General features: G+C 34.6%; 2 protein-coding genes across 2 annotated transcripts; both read right to left on the minus strand.

Moving 5' to 3' along the window:
- Positions 1–1,150: 1,150 nt before the first annotated feature.
- On the minus strand, positions 1,151–1,890 carry LOC133196886 (serine-rich adhesin for platelets-like). Its single transcript, XM_061332733.1, has 2 exons — positions 1,515–1,890; positions 1,151–1,407 (listed from the first exon to the last, which is right to left on the minus strand). The coding sequence occupies exons 1-2, from the start codon at positions 1,888–1,890 to the stop codon at positions 1,151–1,153; spliced, it is 633 nt and encodes a 210-aa protein (XP_061188717.1).
- Positions 1,891–3,426: 1,536 nt separating this feature from the next.
- Positions 3,427–22,022, minus strand: LOC133197459 (uncharacterized). The gene is made up of 9 exons (XM_061333513.1): positions 21,766–22,022; positions 20,873–20,926; positions 16,761–16,823; positions 15,795–16,004; positions 13,923–13,976; positions 9,474–9,517; positions 7,516–7,645; positions 7,280–7,408; positions 3,427–3,616 (listed from the first exon to the last, which is right to left on the minus strand). The coding sequence occupies exons 1-9, from the start codon at positions 21,944–21,946 to the stop codon at positions 3,459–3,461; spliced, it is 1,023 nt and encodes a 340-aa protein (XP_061189497.1). The 5' UTR covers positions 21,947–22,022; the 3' UTR covers positions 3,427–3,458.
- Positions 22,023–23,110: the final 1,088 nt, after the last annotated feature.

The following is a 23,110-nucleotide window of genomic DNA, read 5'->3' on the forward strand; positions in this document are numbered from 1 at the left end:
ATTCCTGTAACGGGCCTAAACCTGCGTTTGTTGGTCAGAATCGTTTTGTATCATAATCGTTCATGTATGTTGTCAACAATACCGTTGCAGCCACTGTATATGTTTCGTAAATGTGATAATTAAACTGTCTGTTGATTTATATAGTGATGATAAGTTTTCTAATAAGAAAAAAAATGAATTGAAAAAGAATGCAATTGTTTGTTTATGATGTTTTTAGGTTTGAAGATTGTAAAAATGTTCATACATAGTAAGATGCAATATTGTCTACTTGGTACTAAATTATGTGACTAGCATCATGGTACTAGCTGATGTGTCTGTCATTGTGGTACTAGCTGATGTGTCTGTCATCGTGGTACTAGCTGATGTGTCTGTCATCATGGTACTAGCTGATGTGTCTGTCATCGTGGTACTAGCTGATGTGTCTGTCATCGTGGTACTAGCTGATGTGTCTGTCATTGTGGTACGAGCTGATGTGTCTGTCATCGTGGTACTAGCTGATGTGTCTGTCATCATGGTACTAGCTGATGTGCCTGTCATCATGGTATTTGTTGGTTTGTCTGTCATTATGGTACGAGTTGATGCTCTTATCATCATGGCACTAGTTGATTTCCCTGTTATAATGGCATTAGTTTATGCATCTGTCATCATGGTACTATTTGATGTGACTTTCATCATGGTATAAGATCATGTGTAATAGCATTCATGTGTAATAGCATTATTTAAGTTGAAGCCCCTTTCATCATGGTACTAGTTGATGACACTTTCATGAAGGTACTTACTGATGCATCTGTCATCATGCTACTATAATTGGTGTGCCTGTAATCATGGTTCTATTTGATGTGTCTGTTACTTGGTACAATTCAATGTGTCTGTTATCACAATTCAAATTGATGTGTCTGTCATTATGATATTAGCTGATATTCGAGTCATCACTGTACTACTTTATGCCCCTATAATCATGGTACTAGTTGATGCACCTGTCTTCATGGTACTAGTTGATGTGACTGTCATCATGGTAGTAATTAATGTGCCCGTCATCATGGTACTAGTTGATGCCCATTTCATTATGCTACTAGTTAATATGTATGTCATCATGGTACGAGTTGATGTGACTTTCTTCATGGTACTAGATCATGTGTAACTGCATAATTCAAGTTGATGCCCCTGTCATCATGGTACTAGATGATGTCGCTGTCATCATGTTACTAGTGGATGTGACTTTCATCATGGTTGAAATTAATGTGCCTGTCATCATGGTACTAGTTGATGCCCCTGACATCATGCTACTAGTTGATGTGACTTTCATCATGGTACGAGTTGCTGTGACTTTCATCATGCTACTAGTTGATGTGACTTTCATCATGATACTAATTGATGCCCCTGTCACCATGCTACTAGATGATGTGCCTGTAATCATGGTACCAGTAGATGTGTCTGTAATCATGATACACATTGATGTGTCTGTTATTATGTTTTAGATGGTGTTCCATTCATTATGGAATTATTTGATGAACCTGACAACATAGTACTAGATGATGTGTCTGGCATCATGGTACTAGTTAGAATGACTGTCATGGTACTATTTGTCTTCAATGTGCTAGTTGATTTCCCCATTATTATGGTAGGGATTAATGTGACTGTTATCATGGAAGTAGATGGTTTAACTGTCATCATAGTTCTAGTTTTTGCACCTGTCACCATGGCACTAGTTGATATCCCTGGTATCATAATACTAGTTAATGTGTCTATCATCCTGGTACTAGTTGAATGGCCTGTCATCATGGTATTAGTTAAAGTCTCTGTCATCATGGTATTACTTGATGTGTTTGTCACATGGTACTTAGTTAATGTGACTGTCATCATGGTATTAGTTGGTGTGCCTGTCAGCATGGTTCTGGTTGATAATCTGTTATATGGTACAATTCCATGTGTCTGTTATCACAATCAAAATTGATGTGTCATTATGGTTAAAGATTCCAGTCATCACTGTACTACTTAATGCCCCTGTCATCATGTAACTAGTTGATGCACATGTCATCATGGTACTAGTTGATGTGTCTGTCAAGATTTATGTTGATGCCTCTGTCGTCATGTTACTAGTTGATGCCCCTGTCATCATGGTACTAGTTAATGGCACTGACATCTTGGTACTAGTTGAAGCACTTCATCATCGTACTAGTTGATGCCCCTGTCAAATCATGTGTGATGACATGGTTCAAGTAGTTGCATCTTTTATCATGGTACAAGATGATATGTCTCTTATCATGGTACTAGTTAATGCCACTGATATTTTGCTACTAGTTGAAGCAAGTGTCATCATGTTACCCCTGTTAAATCATGTGTAATGCAATGGTTCAAGTAGATGTGTCTGACATCATGGCACCAGTTGATATGACTGTCATCACAGTTGTAGTTAATGTGCCTGTTATGGTAGAAGACGATGATACAAATTGCTATGTCTGTAGTTATGGTATTAGGTGATGTTCCCAGTCACTATTGTAATACTTGATGCATCTGTCATCATGGTACAAGGGAAGAACATGCCATCATGTTATTAGCTGATGTGTCTGTCATCATAGTACTAGTTGATGCCCCTGTCATCTTGGTACTAGATCATTTCTCATGGCATAATTCAAGTTCATGCTCTCATCATCATGGTACTAGTTTATGTGCCTGTAATCATGGTACAAGTCAATGTGTCTGTTATCACAATCCAAATTGATGTGTCTGTTATTATGGTATGAGATGATGTCCCAGTCATTAGCGTACTAGTTGATGGCTTTGTCAAATCATGTGTAATGGCATGGTTCAAGTAGATATGACTGTAATCATGTTATTAGATGATCTGTCTGTACTAGTTGATGTAACTACCATCATAGTTTTAGTTAATGTGCCTCTCATCATGGTACTAATTGATGATACAAATTGCTGTGTCTGTTATTATGGTATTAGTGATGTTTCAGTCATCATGGTACTAGTTGATGCATCTGTCATCATGGTACTAGTTGATGTTCCTGACATCATGTTTGTTAATACTAATTGTGTTTATCCTCATCGTTCTAGCTTATGTGCTTGTCATCATGGTACTATTTTATGCCATCATTTTGCTCAATTAATGCCCATCATTTTTGTAAATGCCATTGTCACAGTATCCTTTTTTTTAATTGTTTGAAAAGTTTGGTGTGCTTCTGCAAATTTAAATGCCAAATCATTCTGAAACTTGGTAAAGACAAGCCTTTTTTAGCTGGATATACTGCAAAAGTTTTTACATGGCTGGATTATGATTGTGTTCATGTTTTTTAAGTCAACAGCCAACAATTTACTTTGAGGAAAATTTTGTTATATATAAATACATGTAGAGTAAGTGAACACCATTTCACTTATGCATCCTATTCCAATGTCCAAAATACATAGTAAAGGCAAAAATATAAGCAAATTGGATACTTTCTGCTGTCTGATTATCGAGTTAGTGTCACCATGTTTGCCTCGTATTTCTTTCTAGTTTGTCGCCTAAGATTAATCACTTTAGTACGAATCTTGTGGACTTTTACTTTATCAGGATATTCCTTTAAAACATCTGGGTTTTTGGATATGAATGTGTGTATCTTCTTTGTCACTGCAAATATGAATTGAATAACAATATTTTACAAACATTTATTACAAGTTCAGCTAAATTTCATATAGGTATCTGACCCATAATAGCCTAAGACTCAATGAAATTGAATGGATAACAGATACATATGGGCTGAATACTTGGTATTTTAACATTTTTTCATATTTTTGTATCAGATGAAAATGTATGTCTTATTTATGATCTTATCCTGTCCTTGAAAAGCTATTTTCCATGAATCAATTCCAAAAAAAATTATGCCTGGTAAAAAAAAAAGTAACATCATTTTTCTATTCCTAACAATCAAATAAGTCCTTCCATCAAGCACTTACTGCTATTCTTGGTATTTAAAAATTTTTCATGTCAATATATTCTTCATTGATTATTTACCGATTAGGTAATTGCATTTCTGAAATTTCTCTTGATAAATCCTTTTCTACTCTAAAGTGCTTCAATTTAATATAAGAGTATTTTATGTATGAAAGATATACAAGGTTAGAATACTTGCTCCAAATAATAATATGGATTTTGATCAAATCCAGTATCCAAAGCAAGTCTGGAAATGGCATCCTTAGATGTTTAATCCATGCAAGTTTGGTCATTGTTTGGGTTTGTAGTTACTTTACAATGAACCTGCTGCAAAAACTTTAACCTGGGTGCTCATCCAGACAATGTAGCTGGTAGGTGTGCATCCTTATTTGTATCACCTCTGTAAGTTTGATCAATATAAGGCTCATAGTAACTTGGAAATGAGACTCCTCCAAAAACTTTAACCTGCTTCAAAAAACATTAACCTGATCATTCTTAGTATGAATATGCAGCATCTGAAACCTGGACTGGTTTAACAAGAAGTATGTGAGAGAATGCTCACTAGTAAAGCCCTGCTCTGATGTGTATATACACTCAGATGTGAATATACACTAGTTCAGCTATGGACAGACACAGGGATGAACATGAAGTTGACATCAGATTCATACAAAAATGATTCCCACAATATTGCATGCCTCAACAAAGAGTGTGCTAAGATTTCAAGCATCTGCAACCAGTAGTTGCTGAGAAAACTGCAACAAAAATCTGTTACATATTGTACAGACAGAGTAGTTGCCGAGAAATATGTGACAAAATTCAGATATACGGATAAACAGGAAGTTGACATCAGATTCAAACAAAAATAAATCCTACTATACGGCCAAAGCAAAGAGTGTGTTAAAATTTCAAGCATCTGTGATGAGTAGTTGTTGAGAAAACTGCGACCAAATTTGTTATATATGGTACGGACAGATGCATGGATAAACAGGAAGTTGACATTGGATTTGTACAAAAATGAATCCGAACATATGGCATGCCTAAACAAAGAGTGTGCTAAAATTTCAAGCATCTGCGATGAGAAGTTGCTGAGAAAACTGCAACCAAAATTTGTTATGTATGGTACGGACAGATGCACGGATAAATAGGAAGTTGACATCGGATCCGTACAAAAAAAAAATTCCCACCATATGGCATGCCTAAACAAAGAGTGTGCTAAAATTTCAAGCATCTGCAATGAGTATTTGCTGAGAAAACTGCGACCAAAATTTGTTATGTATGGTACGGACAGATGCACGGATACAAAAGAAGTTGACATCGGATTGGCACAGAAATGAATCCCAACACATGGCATGCCTAAACAAAGAGTGTGCTAAAATTTCAAGCATCTGCAATGAGTATTTGCTGAGAAAACTGCGACCAAATTTTTTTTTTTCAGATAGACAAACAGACTGACAGACAGACAAGGGTAAAACAGTATACCCCCCTCTCCTTCGGAGCGGGGTATAATTATCACATGATGAAGAGAAAAGAACAAGAGGCCCAGGGGCCACATCGCTCACCTGAGCACTATGGCTAGGAAAAAGCAGAAATCAGTTAAGTCTTGAAAGGTTGAAAAGTTTAAATATAATATAAAAGTGGTTTGGGGAGAGGGGGGGGGGGGGGGGCATGAATTGCACAAATTTGAATCTACATTACCTGAGCTTGCTTCCATTTAAATATGACCAATCATGGCTTTGCTGTTCTTGAGTAGATTTTTCCTATGTATTCCTATGTAAAACTTTGATCACCCATTGTGGCCTCACCCTTACCCCCAGGGGTCATGTTTGAACAAACTTGAATCTACTCTACCTAAGAATGCTTCCATATAAATATGACCAATCATGGCTTTGCTATTCTTAAGAAATAGAGTTTTTTTTTTTTTTTAAGATTTTTATTATGTATTCCAATGTAAAACTTTGATCGCCCATTGTGGCCCCACCCAACCCCCAGGGGTCATGATTTGAACAAACTTGAATCTACACTACCTGAGGATGCTTCCTCATAAGTTTCATATTTTCAAGCACATTGGTTCTTGAGAAGAAGATTTTTTAACGATGCCATTAATTTTTCACGAATTCATAATTATCTCCCCTTGGAAGAAGGCGTGGCCCTCCATTTGAACAAACTTGAATCCCCTTTACCCAAGGATACTTTGTGGCAAGTTTGGTTGAAATTGGCCCAGTGGTTCTGGAGAAGAAGTCGAAAATGTGAAAAGTTTACAGACGGACAGACAGACAGACGGAGAGACGGACCACGGACAAAATGTGATCAGAAAAGCTCACTTGAGCCTTCGGCTCAGGTGAGCTAAAAACAATAAGTTTGTGAGTCAATGCTCACTAGTAATACCCTTACTTGATGTGATTATATGCTTTCATGTGAAACAGACAGATGCAGAGAAAAAGAGGAAGTCAACATTGGATTCTTACAAAAATGAATCCTACTACAATACATGCCGAAACAAAATGTGTGCTAAAATTTCAAGCATCAACCATCTGTGATGAGTAATTGCTGAGAAAACTGCAATGGAACTTTGGTACAGACAAACAGATAAACAAGAAGTTCACATTGGATTTGTACAAAAATAATTCCCATCATATGGCATGCCAAAAACAAGAATGCATCTTTACAGTTTAATAAAATTTTTGAAAAGTTTTAGAAATTTACGAAGTTTTCTTACTGCAAAGTTTCTGGGGACATTTCCAATAGTGTTGTATTTTTACATTTCATACAGTTAAAATTTCCTAGTAACATTCCATTGAAATAAATATTGAAAAAAATATCATTGTAACTCCTCCGCTTGGGAGAGAATAAAATGTGTTTGTGGTACATATCTTTCAATCGAGTTTTTTATAACAATAAACAATAAAGTCAAAGGTCATTGGAAAGTTCAGGTTATTAAAAAAAGACAATAATTGATAAATTTTTATAAAATTATGTATCAGTACATACGCTTACTTAAAAATACTTGAATAGTTTCGTTGATACTGAGCAAAATGCAAATTTAACAAAGATCGCAGGAGAGTTCAAGTTCAAAATTTTTTGATGCAGTTGAATTGCTCTCATCAATATGTCTCAGTATATAAGTTTGATAAAAATAAGAAGGACGGAAGACATACATGACAAATACTATGTGCCCCAGCCATATTTATGGCCGGGCATAAAAAGATTTTGCTAACATTTCAAGCGTCTGCAAAGAGTAGTTGCTGAGAAAACCATGACAAAAAATTTGTCAAAAAAGACAGACACACAGACAGACAGACAGACAGACACACATGAGTAAAACAGTATACCACCCTCTCTTTTGGAAATAAAATAAAATACCTCCATGCAGTGATCCTTGGTTTCCTGACTTGGAAAATTCATTGATGTCCTCTTTGAAAAAATCTTTTATTGCTCTATCCTCTTGTGGAAGCCAGGTATGCTTTCTTCTTGCTTTTGAAACATTTTCTCCTGTAAAAAATAAACTTTTCATGCTAGGTAAAATAAAAATTAAATTATATTTACATAGAAAAGCAGACATACAAATTCACACCAATCTCTGTTATTTAGATTTTTACCCTTCAAAGATTCTATATCTTCAGAATCTTCGCTTTCTATACTGGACTCATCAGAAGATTCATCCTCCATTTGAACAAACTCAGGATCATTTAACTTTTTGGAAATTTTCTCTCTACTAGGTCCTGGAACCTGCACAGGAACAAAAACATGACTATCTTCTTGCTACTAAATACACGCATTAATTTTCAATACATTGTACATAAATATATCTTTATTTTTTGTGGCATATATATATTAATACATGTATAAGATATAGTTATATGCATAAAAAAAATCCAGATTTTTCTTTGTACATTTAAATTTTGTTAACTTACAAAAATTATTAATTTCTAAGTTGTCTAAGTAATTGTGAACAGACTGGACTGATTTAAAGTGATTCCACTTGCTTCTGTTAAATTATGACTCCATCTTTACAATGTCAAGGCTCTGACTATGATATTTTCCTCCATAAAAACCTTTGACAACAACTATCATCTAAAAGATGGGCTAGAAAGCTACTTTTTAATTTCTATCTGATCTTTTATTAAAAATCAATCAGAAAACAGCTTTTAAAGTGAGTAAAGTTTTGTTAAATGACTTCTTCCTGAAATAGAAAGTCTCAATTTCCTGTTTTGTGATTAAATGCCTCTGATAAAATACTAGATTTAATTTTTTTTTAATTTCACAATCATAAAATAATAAAAGGTGCTGAGGAATATGCCACTTGAAAAGGATAGATTGTTGTAGTATGCATACAATTCATTCGTGTTTACTAAACTGAACAAAATGGCAACATCAGATTTTCAACATGAAAATAATGTGAACCAGGCCTATTTTGATCATCATTTGTGGTCCCATTCAACACTCAAGTGTCATGATATAAACAAAATATACACTACAAGAGGATATGCTTCCATATGAATATGACTAATCAGGACTTTGCAGTTCTTGAGAAATATCTTTGTATCCCCCAAACACAAATGAAAAATCATGCTGACTAAAAATGTTTTTCATGGGTTTATTTTTCATTATGCATAAATTTATGAAAATTAAATAATCAAATTATGAAATTATATTTCATTCCAATCTATTTTTATCAACAAGGTAGTTTTTATTCCACTGATTTTCTAAGAATTTTTTTATGGTAAAACAATAGCGTCCATTCCTGTCATTAGCTTATTAGAATAATCTTTTAATAAATACAGTTGGTCAATTAATTAGAAAGTATAAAACATAGGTTAACAGAGATTACAGAGCTCGTCTCAATGAATGTTGTCTTTAAGTAAGGGAAAGTCCCACATTAAACTAATTATCCCAAGATGCAACATTTATGCAATTTTGATCTGATAGGGCTTGAAGTTGCTTGGGGAATGGACTTACCTAAAAAAAAAAATTAAATTAGTCATTCATCCAGATAATATAATTCAAATCCAGTATCTGAAGCAAGTTTGAGAATGTTCATCCCTTGATGCATCATCCATGCAAGTTTGGATCAGATAGGCTTCATAATTTCTTAGTAATGGACCAAAAACTTTAACCTGGTCAATCATCTGGAAAATCATGATTTGAACAAATTACATTCTACATTATTTTAAGAAGCTCTCATAAAAGTTTCATATTCATGCTATTCATACTCATACTGAGTAGGGAAGATTTTTGAATGAACCTACCCCATTTTTACTTCTTTTTTTTTTTAAATTATCTCCCCTCATAAGGTGTGACCAAGACCCCTTATTTTACATGTTTTAACAAATATAATTTTTCTTCACCTTTGTGCCAACTTTGGTTCAAATTGGCCTATCTGTCCTGTAGAAAATGAAATTGTAAAACATTTACAACCACCATGATTACAGATAACGAACTAATTTTGATAAAAAATGTTCATAAGATCCTTGGCTCAGGTGAGCTTAAAAGGAGCTTAAAAGGACTTAAAAACCTTTATAATTATAAATTAACCTTTTCCCTAAAAAAGACATACCTTGTTTAGTAAAGTATGGTCAATAGGTAATTTCCTCTTGGATTCTGTAAACAAAATTACACCATTAAAATGATTGTTGGACAATTAAATAGCAAATTATGTTACAAAATGATCATGGGCCTGAACAATCATTTGAGTAATACTAAGCTCCCTTTTGAATTCCTAAAATTCTCCACAAGAACAAACTAATTGTACATTACAGTACATTTTTGCAATTACTTAAATGCAGAATTTAATGTTTGTTTATTTGATAAATCCCTTCAAAAATTTTCTCTCTCATAGAAAGATGCCACCATTTGCTGGTGGAAAGCTGGAAATTGATTGATTGATTGATTGTTGTTTTACGTCCCATTTGAGAATTTTTCAATCATATAGAGACGTCACCATATACCGGTGAAGGGCTTCAAATTTTGACCTTTACTCGGAAATGAGCAGCGAGGGATCTTTATCATGACAAAGCCTGCCGTAACACAGGGCCTCAGTTTTTAAGGTCTCATCCGAAGGACCCGCAACTTTCACTTCAAAGTGTTGAGTAGACTTAGGTCAGTCGCAGCCGAGATTCAAACTCTCGACCTCCCGAACACAGAGCGAGCGAGACATTTAGAGCTATACTCGGCATTTATGACATCTGAACATGAGAAATCTTTTTTTGTGCCAGAACTAACTGCGACAAGGAACTTCGATTTTTTCGGTCTCATATGAAGGACCAATCTCCCCCTCCACAGTGTGGTTTGGACCCCCCCAAGGTAAGGATCACTTTCTTACTCCATGACTATAGAGCATTGCAAACACTTAACTACTGTGCCATGCGAGTTGTTCAAGACAAGTTGTTCAATGTTCTAAGTAACGATTATGTCACTTTAAGTGTAAAATTCATATTAATGGTGTAATAGGATAATAAAAAAGTGGAAGAATTATATGCCAAAAGCGGAAGGGTAGGGAGTCTGAAATTTGGTTGAAATTGGTTCAGTGGTTCTTGATAAAAAGTCGAAAATATGAAAAGTTTACTGACCACAGCACTAGATGACAGACGGAAACCAGACACTCTTTGATCAGAAAAGTTAACTTAAGTCTCTGATGAGACTGTAGCTCTACTAGTTTGTATTATTAACAAAGGAAGGTAGAAGTATCATTTGCACTTCACACAATTCTCCAGCAATAAATAAAATAATGGTCCTTGGTTTAGTCTCTTTGTGGCAAGATTTACTGCAAACAAATCTAAAATGTTGGAGTAGCCTTTTGAAAGAATTCCAGAAAAAAAATTATTTTTAGTAGCCATGGTAACACCACTCAACAAAATCAAAAACCGATGCACTGAATTATGTATCTTAGTGTAGTCTACTTGTGTGCCAACTGGAATCAGACCAAAATTGTAGGAGGAGTAGCAAGTTAGAAGTATTGCCCAGAAATTTCTATTTTTAGCAAACCATGGCAAAACCATTATTCCAAATTAAAACATAGGTAAGGCAAATCTCCAATCATTTTTTTTTCTAGTTAGTATACATCCAAGTCAATATCCATGCAAGTTTGGTTTTAAGTAGGACTTACAGTAATTTTGAAATAGACCTGCTCAAAAAACTTAACCTGTTTACTAATCAAGAAAATGTTGGACAGTTCCAACATCCAAAGCAAGTCTGAACGTTTTCATCCTTAGATGCACCATCTATGCTAGTTTATTCATAAAAGGCCATAATATTATATAGCTACTCCTAGTGATTCAGCGATAGTCGCCGATGATCGAAAAATCGTCAAGGTTGGCGATGCCGACAATCGATAGTCGCTATATATATAGCTACTTTAAACATAATGCTAAAATCTTAATATATATTATCTTTTTTTCATGTAGTGTTCCCTTTTTTCTTTTGTACAAAGATGATACACTTATTATTTTTATGCATTTTCCATGTGCACACATATTTACAATGAGTTTCTGTTCAACGCCTGACTAAAAACTGAGTCAGTGAATGATTCGTAAAAATGCTTTGAAAATTATAATCATGACAAAATCTAAATAAAATTCCCTTCCATTAATGCAATCATTTAGGCAACAAAAGAATTGACGACTAAATATAGATATTAAGAGTACCACTTAAAAAAATTGTCTTTTAACTTGAATTTTCTCTGCTCTCACACTTGAAATGATATTTTCAACTTTCCACTCACATTTTGTGTATTATTTTTCACAGTTTAAACAGTCAGAAGTCAAACACAAAGCTACTGCTTTTTTTTTTATTATATATAACGAGTTCATTAGAAGTAGTGGTAGTTTTTATTGTACATACCCATATGCTGTGTATAAAATATATTAAATTATTTCTCTGAATAAATTTAAATATGAATGTTTATGAAAGTGGACAACTTGTTGAACGTTTACTCTTTTCTTTTTATATAAATAGGAATATTTTTTTTTAAAAAAGAAAAGAATTTATCATCTTTTAAAAATCAAAAATTTTAAACAAATTTATCAATTGATCAAATGTTTAACATAAACATGATAGATAAATGTCATAAAAAATGAAACACATTGTTTATTAACTTATCAGTTTAATAGTTATATACTAAAAAAAATCATTTTATTTGAACTGCAAAATTTAGCAAGTGTAATTCTTTCCTTTGATAATTATAGAATTTCAGCAGATTTATTAAAACTGAAATATTGGCCTACATGTGTATACTTATCCATAAATATAAACACAATACCGAGCCTTTAATAATGTAAATAAAAAGAAACATAAGAAATGTCCGATTATTTTCGATTATGATTGATTGATTGTATATTGTTTTACGTCCCATTCGAGAATTTTTCACTCATATAGAGACGTCCCCATATACCGGTGAAGGGCTTCAAATTTTGACCTTTACTCGGCACTCAGGGCCATTGAGCAGTGAGGGATCTTTATCGTGCCAACGCCTGCCGTGACACGGGGCCTCGGTTTTTAAGGTCTCATCCGAAAGACCCGCAACTTTCACTCCAAAGTGCCGAGCGCATGGCGAAGGAACAGTTGCTACCTATTTTTTATCGACTTAGGTCTGTCGCGGCCAAGATTCGAACTCACGACCTTCCTTTCACGGAGCGAGCACTCTACCGACTGAGCTTCCGTGAACGGTTTTTCGATTATGAATCGAAATGGTGTTTCCGATTCCATTTGATAATTGATAGTATTTTTTGTCCGATTCTGAAACACTAGCTACACCAAAAACATTACCCTTGTCGCTCATCTGGAAAATGTAGGTCAGATTCAGAATCCAAAGCAATTCTTGAAGTGTCCATCCCTAGATACATCATCCATTCTTATTTGGTTAAAATATGGCTAAAATTCACTCATGTGGAAAATCTAGGTCAGTTTCAGCATCCGAACCAAGTGTGGTAGTGTCCATTCCTAGATGATCATCCATGCAAGTTTGGTCAAGGTAGGGCTTATACATGAAGTTACTTGGGAATGGACCTGCTCCAAAAATTCATCTGGAAAATATAGGTCAGATCCAGCATCTGAAGCAAGTATGGTAGTGTCCATCCCTAGATGCATCATCCATGCAAGTTTGGTTTAGGTAAGGCTTATAGTTACTTGGGAATGCACTTGCTCCTTAAACATTAACCAGGACACCGCAGAACTGTAGCTCTCTGCTTGAGAAAATTTGGACAGATAAAGCAGACAGCTACAGATCCAAGCGTTGTAAAAACCTTTGATTTACGCTGCCACTTTTGTGTCGCCCTCTTCGGGTATTATTTCTTGTATTTAATGCTTTCCTTAACTTTAAAAATAATATTCGATAATTAACCATATATTTTAGTTACCTTTCAACCATTCCAGATGTTTGAAATATCAGTTTTAAAAAATGCATTCCGACATTGTTGTTGGTGTCATCCTGAAATAACATGTCCGGGTTTTATTTATCTCATTTCTTTTTTTACATATATATTGTATTCTCTGTGGACATGATATTTGATTGATTGATTGTTTAATGCTGAGTCGGCAATATTTCAGCCATATTTCTGTGGAAAATTAAGGTTATTTGACCGGTATTTGAAAGGTTTTTGGTTTCTCTGGTGGCCCCTAGTGAGCCTACTCTTTTTCGAAATCCAGAGAAACAATCTTTTTGCGTGCCAAGGGTGTTGTTATCCTAGACACGGGGCACCATTTAACGTCCCATCCGAATATTTAAACCTCCTATTTTTTTTATTTACATTTTCTCAGAAAGTATATATATTTTGAAAGACATATTTTCTCACGACCCCCAGCATGGACTGGTTCTGGAGAAGAAAGTCAAAATGTGAAAAGTGTAAGAGGGACAGACAGACAAAATGTGATCAGAAAAGCTTACAAGCTTTCAGTTCAGGTGAGCTACAACACTATTGTTAATATACGATGGGCAACCTTTGTATATCTCAATTAAAATTTAATAAATAAGGAATTTAACATTAACAGGATATAAATGTATGTGTGTTACCTTTTGTCTGTCCTGTGGAAGTTCCTTCATTTGACTGCCTTGGCATCTCAGTTTCTGTCAATGAATAATTAATCAATTTGAAAGTATTCATGTACGTGTATTAAGAAAAGATTGATTAGCCAAAAGTTTAATTACAATTACATTGTTTTGTAATTGATGTTCTTGCAGATTATTGAAAATCATTTACTCTCCTCCATGGCACCTGATCCCAACTCTGATGTTTAAGAGGTCCATGTTTGCTCTGCATCCAATTTGTATTGTTTAAATGGACTTGTTCGTTATCTCCAATATTTCTGTTATAAAGCTTTGAACTTGTGATTTTCATAAACATTGTCTAAGTGATGTTGTATGCTGAGTTAGACAACTGTGCAGAACACCTGGGGCCCGTTTCTCAAAAGGGCCTACGATCAGGTGTAAACTTAGTCCAGACTAAATCAGTGACTAAACCTGAAAATGGTACTAAGTTGCATTTCATAAAAAGGTGGAGACTAAGTCGAGACTAAACTTTGGCTTAAATCTATGCCTGCTTATGGGAAGGCGCAAATTTTAGTATGTTTACAACTTGAAAAACTGGCAAGTGTTTTGATCATAAAATAATCAATAGAGCGTCGCCCTAACACCAGAACCCCCGACTCAGGGCCACGAAATTCACCATTTTGTAAAAAGCATCCTTGTGCATCATGACCATGCACTTAGTTTGTCAAAATAATACCCAGTAGCAGAAAAAAAGATTTTCAAAGAATTAATGGATTTTCACTATATAATCAATAGAGACCCTCCAAACACAAGAGCCCCTGACCCAGGGGCAAGGAATTTCATTATTTTGTAAAAGGCATTCTTGTGCATCATAACCATGCACTTAGTTTGTTTAAATAATACCCAGGAGCAGAGAAGAAGATTTTCAAAGAATTAATGCATTTTCACTATATAATCAATAGAGCCCAGCCCTATTTCCAGAACCCCTGACCCAGGGGGCAGGAAATTTCCTATTTTGGAAAAGGCATCTTTGTGCATCATGACCATGCACTTAGTCTGTTTAAATAATACCCAGGAGCTGAGAAGAAGATTTTCAAAGAATTTATGCATTTTCACTATATTATCAATAGAGACCCTCCAAACACAAGAGCCCCTGTCCCAGGGGCAAGGAATTTCATTATTTTGTAAAAAGCATCCTTGTGTATCATAACCATGCACTTAGTTTGTTTAAATAACACCCAAGAGCAGAAAAGAAGATTTTCAAATAATTAATGCATTTTTACTAAATAATCAACTAATCCCCGCTCTTACACCAGAACCCCTGAATCAGGGGCCATGAAATTCCCAATTTTAGAAAAAGCATCATTGCTTTTCATAACCATGCACTTGTTTTGTTTAAATAATACCCTGGAGAAGAGAAAAAGATTTTCAAAGAAATAATGTATTCTCACTATATGATCTAAAAAGCCCCACCCTAGCACCAGAACCCCACACCCTGAAGCCATGAATTTCACAATTTTGGTAGAGGGCCCAATGCTTATTACAATCATGCCAACAGTTTGACTGCTTGGTGTCCAGGAGTAAAGGAGAAGATTTTTAAAGATTGCATCAATTTTTGTGGTTTTATCCCCACCCCTCGGGCACCTGGGGGGCAGGGACCATGAAATTCATAATTTTTGTTCCCCTTCTCCCACAGATGCTATATGCCAAAATTGGTTGAAATTGTTTTAGCGGTTTTGGAGAAGAAGTTGAAAATGTTCAAAAGTTAACGCACGACGATGAAAACGGATAGCAATAGGTCACCTGAGTGACTCAGGTGATCTAAAAAACTGTGACAATAAAAAAAATTTAATTTGTCTGTTGGTTCATGAGCTCTATAATAATCGCATAAAATACCTTTAAGCATCTTTATGGTACACTCTGCTACAAGCCATGCATCTTCAGTAAAGTACTGCTGTGCACATTCTTGAACATCTTTACTCAAAATCAAGGCTTTACTCTCTTTCAACATTTCTGGATCAACAGTTACTTCTTCCTCCTGAATTTGTCTCGATAAATCAAAGAGTTCTGCAATTGGGACATCTTGGGCCATTTCACATAGGAAGACTGTAAATTTAAAGAAAGTGACAATATCAATGGGTTGAATTAGCACAAAATTAAATAACATACTGCTGTTTTTGTTTTCTGGAAAAAGTTATCTATACCTGTATACCACAACATTTTTAAGCTGCATGAAATGTTGGACTCTTACAAACAAAGCAATAAAAACAAGGAAAGCTATCAAAATTAAAGCAAACCTGATTTTCTTTAATGTGAAAAATACTGGGATTTGTATATGAATTTTTAAAACTTTCTAATCTGAAAACAGTAGGAGGTGACATCCCAACAAAATCAATGTACCTTATAAGTATACTTTGCATAAATTGTTTAGATTTATTTCATGGGTTGTATCATTTTCTTCTAAAATTATCACTTATAACTACATGTATTCTGAGAGTATTGCATAAGCAATACTAGTCTCCTACTAGCTAGTCTAATCTGGTTTCCTTCAAAATCTTAAAAGGCAATGATTTCATCATAAATAATCAAAGCAGATGAAAATGCAAACCTGATCTGTATTTCATCAAGGTACACTTACAAACCAAAAATCAGCTCAATATATGTATGCAGTAAGAAAAAAATGTACAGAAAACTAAGTGAGACAGATTGTCAGACAGAGGGAAAGACAGGAAGATGAACAGATGCAGAGGAACCTATAGTCCCCTAAGTTTTGCAGGTAGGGGACTAATAAGACCAAATTTAAGACAAATAGTAATTAACTTATCAATGAATAGTAATTCTGATTCATATAACAATACATACCTTCAACTGCTTCAGACTGAGTAAGACCATTAGCTCCCTCTGACTCCTTCAAATTTAAGGAACCTAATGGATATAAAGAGTTTGCTCCAGTTATCTGGATGAAATGTCCCAAATCCTAGCAACAACACTATTCAAGAACAATTAAAGCAGAAATATATATATTTATATACATATATATATATATATTAATTCTTCATTATTTTTGCTATTTTCTGTGTGAAACCTTTATACCTATAATCCTTTTAAGTACTTTATGTTTTGAACAAAACTGAATCTAAACTATCTGAGGATGGTTCCTTATCATATATGCCTTGCCGTTCTTGAGAACATAATTTTAAAGATGTGTGCCACCCTTTCCCTTAGAGGTGTAACAATACAGCAATACATCAATCGCATTAATTGCAAGGGCTCACGATACACGTATCGTATCGCAATGTATGTATCGTGATACAGTACAAGGTAATTTTCCTTGTTTTGATTGAAACTTCTACATACAACTTAACAAATTTTAATGTTTTAGAATGACTGAAAGAAAAATTACAATGTCAAGACTCTAAATCCACCTTTAGTAGTTTTATTAACTTTGGTTAAGGGTATCAAGATATTCTTTTTATGTTTTCTAAAACTGTGGAGACGAGGAAAGAATAATATGTAAAGATAACAATTAATTCAATTGTTGACAGCTGTATCATGATACATGTTGTATCGCATGACTGTATAATGATATGTATCATATTGTTAGGTAGCCTGCAATAGTCAGGCCTACTTTCCTTGGAGGTCATATTTCAATAAAATTGAATATGACACTAGTACCTGAGAGTGCTTCCATATCAATATGACTTGTCATAACATTGCTATTCTTGAGAATAAGATTTTTAAAGACTGATTTGAATTCCCTTAATCCTATGTAAAACTTTGATCTAGCTCTTAGGCCAGGGTGTCAGAATTTGAACAAATATAAAATTACATTACCATATATCATTATGACTAACCATGGCTTTGTTGTTCTTGAGAAGAAGATTTTTAAAGAATTTTCTTAATATATTTGTTCATACGTAAAATTCAAACAAGAAGTCTGTGAGCCAATGCTCACTAGTAATACTCCTGCTCTGACGTGAATATATGCTCTTATTAATCCCACCATATGGCATGTCTAAACAAAGAGTGTGCTAAAATTTCAAGCACCTTCAATGAGTAGTTACTGAGAAATGTGTGATGAAAAATTGGTAAAATCGGTCCGAAAAATCGGACAGACACACGGCAAAAGAGGAAGTTGACGTCAGATTTGTACAAAAATGAATCCCACCTCATGGCATGCCTAGACAAAGAATTTGCTAAAAATTCTAGCATCAGCAATGAGTAGTTGCTGAGAAAACTGCGACGAAAAATTTGTACGGACAGACGCATGGAAAAACAGGAAGTTGAAACAGATCTGTACAAAAATGAATCCCACCATATGGCATGCCTACACAAAGAGTGTGTTAAAATTTCAAGCAACTGCAATGAGTAGTAGCTGAGAGAACAGTGACAAAAATTTGTTACGGACAGACACACGGACACACAGACACACAAGGGTAAAGCAGTATACCCCCTCTCCTTTGGAGCGGGGTATAATTAAAGTTCAAGCTACATGTAGCCAGCTAAATTTTGTACAAGCTGACTTACATCAGAATTTCTTAACAAAAAAAAGTCAATAGAAGAAACAATATAAAAAGGCCCTATCTGTGTGACCTTTTTTCTACACTACTGGATCAGTCCAGTTGTTTTCAAGGAAAGGGGTGACACAATCAGTTTACATCAATCTTGGGACGTTCTATTCAATGACTGTGATAACTTCCAATACATGTATGCAGCCCCCCCCCCCCCCCCACTTTTCTCGAGAAAAAAAATATTTGATATAGTTGGTTTTTCCATATGTAAATTTTCAGTTTGAAGTTGCTTGCCCCCCCCCCCCCCCCCACACACACACACTTTAAGTTGCTGTAAGGTTGACACAGACAAATTTCAGCAATTAAAAACAAGAGGCCATTGGGCCACAACGCTCACCTGAGTAACTTTTGTCCTGCTGTTCTTTGCCTGATCCCCCCCCCCCTTTGTAATATCTATTGTAACCCCGCCCTACCCCAGGGGTCATGGTTTGAATAATTTAGAATCTACACTACCCCAGGATGTTTCTACTTAAGTTTCAGCTTTTCTGGGCCAGTGGTTCTTGAAAAGAAGATTTTAAAAGATTTTTCCTGTATACTTTAATGTAAAACTTACCGTAGATTCCATAATCCCCTACATGAATTGTACAATTTAGAATCCATTCTACCCATGATGCTTCTAAAAAAAAATTCAGCTTTGCTGGCCCAGTGGTTCCTGAGAATATGATTTTTAATGATTTTTCCTATATATTTCAAAGTAAAACTTGGATTTCCTATTGTGGCCCAGCCCTACCCCAAGGGGTAATGATTTGAACTATTTAGAATTTACACCACCCCAGGATGCTTCCTCATAAGTTTCAGCTTTTCTGGTCCAGTGGTTCTAGAGAAGATTTTTCCAATAAATTTCAATGTAAAACTTGGATTTCCTATTGTGGCCCCTCCCTATCCCAGGGGTCATGATTTCAACAATTTAGAATCTACCCTTCTTCAGGATGCTTCCACATAAGTATCAGCTTTGCTGGCCCAGTGGTTCTTGAGAAGAAGATTTTTTAAAGATTTTTCCTATGTATCCTATATATTTCAATGTAGAACTTGGATTCCCTATTGTGGCCTCGCCCTACCCCAGGGGGTCATGATTTGAACAATTTAGAATCTACACTACCCCTTGATGCTAATGCTTCCACATAAGTTTCAGCTTTTCTGGCCCAGTGATTCTTGAGATTTTTTAAATACCCCACCCTATTTTTGTCTTTTCTTGATTATCTCCCCTTGAAAGGGGGATTCACCCAGAGATGCTTTGTACCAATTTTGGTTAAAATTGGCCCAGTAGTTCTCGGGAAGTAGTTGAAAATGTGAAGTTTACTTTACAGACGAATGGACGGGCGACGGACAACAGGTGATCAGAAAAGCTCACTTGAACTTTCAGCTCAGGTGAGCTAAAAATGGTGCCGAGAAGTTAGAGTAAGGCACCCTACCCCCACCCTCTGAAACATGATTTTCGAGTTTGGACAGTTTATTGTTTGGGTGGGTTTACCCTCTCCCCCTATGAACCTCCCCCCCCCCCCTTTGAAAAACGTTATGGGCCTGTTATATATTGTCATTTGTCTTCAAAATTATTATATTAATATCATCCATAAAATAGTAATGTATAAAAGTACATGCTACAATTCAGTCCATACAGATATTCATTTTAAATTATTTTGATTGGTACTATGAGTTGCTATTATATTTTCAGCTGTTGTTTAGCGCTTTTGATCTCCAAGGCAATTGAATTTAATTCATATACCTGTGCACAGCCACAACTTTCTAGCTTCAATCAATCACATTAATTTGTTTTCCTTTCTTACTTCATTTTAATTAAATACTATTTAAAGAATCTTCATTATCATGTCAATATGAACTTCTTTCAAATTTTACCCATATGTAGGTACATTCCACATGCATTACTATTGTTTGAGATACAATAAATATCTTTACCTAAATGTTCACTAATGAATTTCCATTCTTCTGATGAGTAGCAAAGTAAATAAGATAAAAAAAAATATCAGGATGTTTTGTATAAATCTTCAATATGTAAGGTTATGAAAAATTACACCTTCCTCCAACAAAAATGGACAGATCATACTATGATCATACTTACATGTTCTTTAAATATTAATTGCTTAGTCAGGTAAGCTCTTTGAAAAGCTATTTACTTGTAAAGAATTTAAGGGCTGCTGGACAGCCTATAAAAATTAAAGTCATGCGGCCCATCATTGAACGATAAAAATGAAACAGTAGGTAAACCTTTGTCTTTCAAACACTTCTATTTTTATCTGCAGTCTCATTTGCTAAATGGTGCAGTAGAGGTTGGTAACACTTCATTATACTCATATTTTTCATAAATCTTTCGTCTTAAGATACATGTATTAAAAGAAACACATGAATCAGAATCATTATGTGTCTTTAAATGACTACTATACATACCTGATTCTGAAGCAGGACCAGGTTGATTTTCATCATCTGCTGATAATTGTTCTCCTATGGATTAAAAACATTTCATCATGAGCAATGGTTTGATAATTTTGGTATAGTGTTCTACGTACATTATTAAAATTATTATGTGTATCCATATAAACTTAAAACTGTTTGAATCCTCCCTCCAGGCCTATTATGCCAAATTCCAGACATTGGTAATATATTAATTTAAACAAACGTATTCATACTCTACACAGAAATGTTTGACCATGAATTTATTAAATTTTTCTTGATTTATTTATTACTTGTATACATTATCAATTATGTTAATTGCTGAATTCTATACATTAGTGTGTAAAAAATTAACACAAACTGCATGAAGTATATCTGATATATTGAGAGTTCTGTATCTGTTCTATCATAAAAGTCTCATGAATCAGTTTACTCAAATTCCATATTCAAATGAGGACTCAATTAATGTTTTAATTTCTATCTTGTATTTTTTTTAATAACTCTCATTACAAAAATTAAGTACAATTTGATCAAGATTTAAACAATATACATAAAAGTATGCTGGTGATGTTTAATATTGTTAAACAATGTACATATTATAGACTGTCCTATGATCTAGCTATGCTTGAGATTTCAAAATCTTCTCTCTTCTTAAAACTTTTTGACTTCCTTTCATGGACCTATCCTACCCAATTTATACTACATAATTTTTTTTTCATACAAATCTTAGCCTGTGATTCCTTCTTTGTAGAGAGGAGAAATCCCTAAGTTGAACATTCAAATTTCATTAATTTTTAAATAATAATTTTGAAAAATGAAAGAAACAGGACATTGAAGTAGAATACCAAGAAAATTTTATCAAGTCACTTGAATGAGCCTTGTTTTCTTACCTATGCTGCTTTCCAAAGAACTGAGAAATTTTCCAACAGTAGTTATAGTTTTCACTGCAGGTGGACATTGATACACATTTTCATTTATGTTTCTTGAATGTCCCAGATGTTTGTAGAACATATCTCTGTCTGCTGAGGATACATCCAACAGCGAGTACACTGTGGCTATATAATGTCGCATATCTGTTGCAGTAATAAATCGTTTCAATCCTGCTTTTTTACACACATTAGTGACACAGATCCATCCAGTACAATGATTTAAAGAGTGATTTATACTGGGAAAAATGAATTCATTTTTTTCATTTATATTTGCCTGCCTTCTAACCTCAATGTCAGTAAGAATTTTTATGGCCTCCCAACAGTCTTTTGGTATCAGAAGAGGCACAAGTTTTGCCACTTTAGATGCATGTATATACACAATTTTAGTTTCACACAGCAATTTTTTTTCAATTTCATCTTTAACCTTCTCTACTTTGGATGGATCTACCCATACCCCATTCAGGGCATCATCCCAGTCTTTCAGAGTCATGCGACTTGGCTCACCTCCCCTTCTTGCATTAAACAATGTTAATCTACAAACCACAGCATCTCTTAACTGGGTAAATTTATTATATTCCATATACTTGAAAACGTCTGATGATAACTTTTCAATTGCTTCTTTGGTAAAGTTCCTGAGCACTTTTACTTCTTCTTCACTTGGCAACCTTACTGGCCTCCTTGAGACAGTATGTCTCTTTTTTATAACGGATTCCTCTGCACTAGCAAAAAAGGATGGCCAGACAACTTGTAACACTTCAATAAATATGTTCATTTCTTCAGCTTCCTGGTCTTCTCTTGCTAAGTAGTAATTTGCTTTCATAACTTTGCATATGTCTGTAATGAGGTAACGAAGAGAAACCTTCAAACCAACCTTTACTGTATTATCTACATGTGTAGTCATATTTATAATAGCGGTTTGAATTTGAAGCATATAATCTCGATTAAACATTTCATGACAAGAGTTCAAACTGATTGATGGATTTTCTTTAGTCATAATTTTCTTAAATTCCAAGTAAAGATGGGCAAGTCGTCTAAGATTAGACATAAGTGATCTTCGTTTTTCTTCCCTCTTCTCTGTACCCATGAAATTTTGAAATTTAAGAAATCCATATCTTTTTATCCAGGCATCCTCTCTGATAAGTTTCCCAACTTCAGTGTCGTGAAAACATTCCAATATCTCCTGTCTATAATTGTCAGAATAACCTGAATCAGGCTTCAGAAGTCTGACACTGCATGAAGATGGGTATTCAGTTGTTCCTTCTGCTGCAAGACATCTTTTCTTGTGTCTAGAGATTCTTCTCTTGCT

The sequence above is a fragment of the Saccostrea echinata genome, unplaced genomic scaffold (assembly GCF_033153115.1).
Source record: "Saccostrea echinata isolate AGI-Se365-2 ecotype Australia unplaced genomic scaffold, CSIRO_AGI_Sech_v1 ptg000030l, whole genome shotgun sequence".
Classification (NCBI taxonomy): Eukaryota; Metazoa; Mollusca; class Bivalvia; order Ostreida; family Ostreidae; genus Saccostrea; species Saccostrea echinata.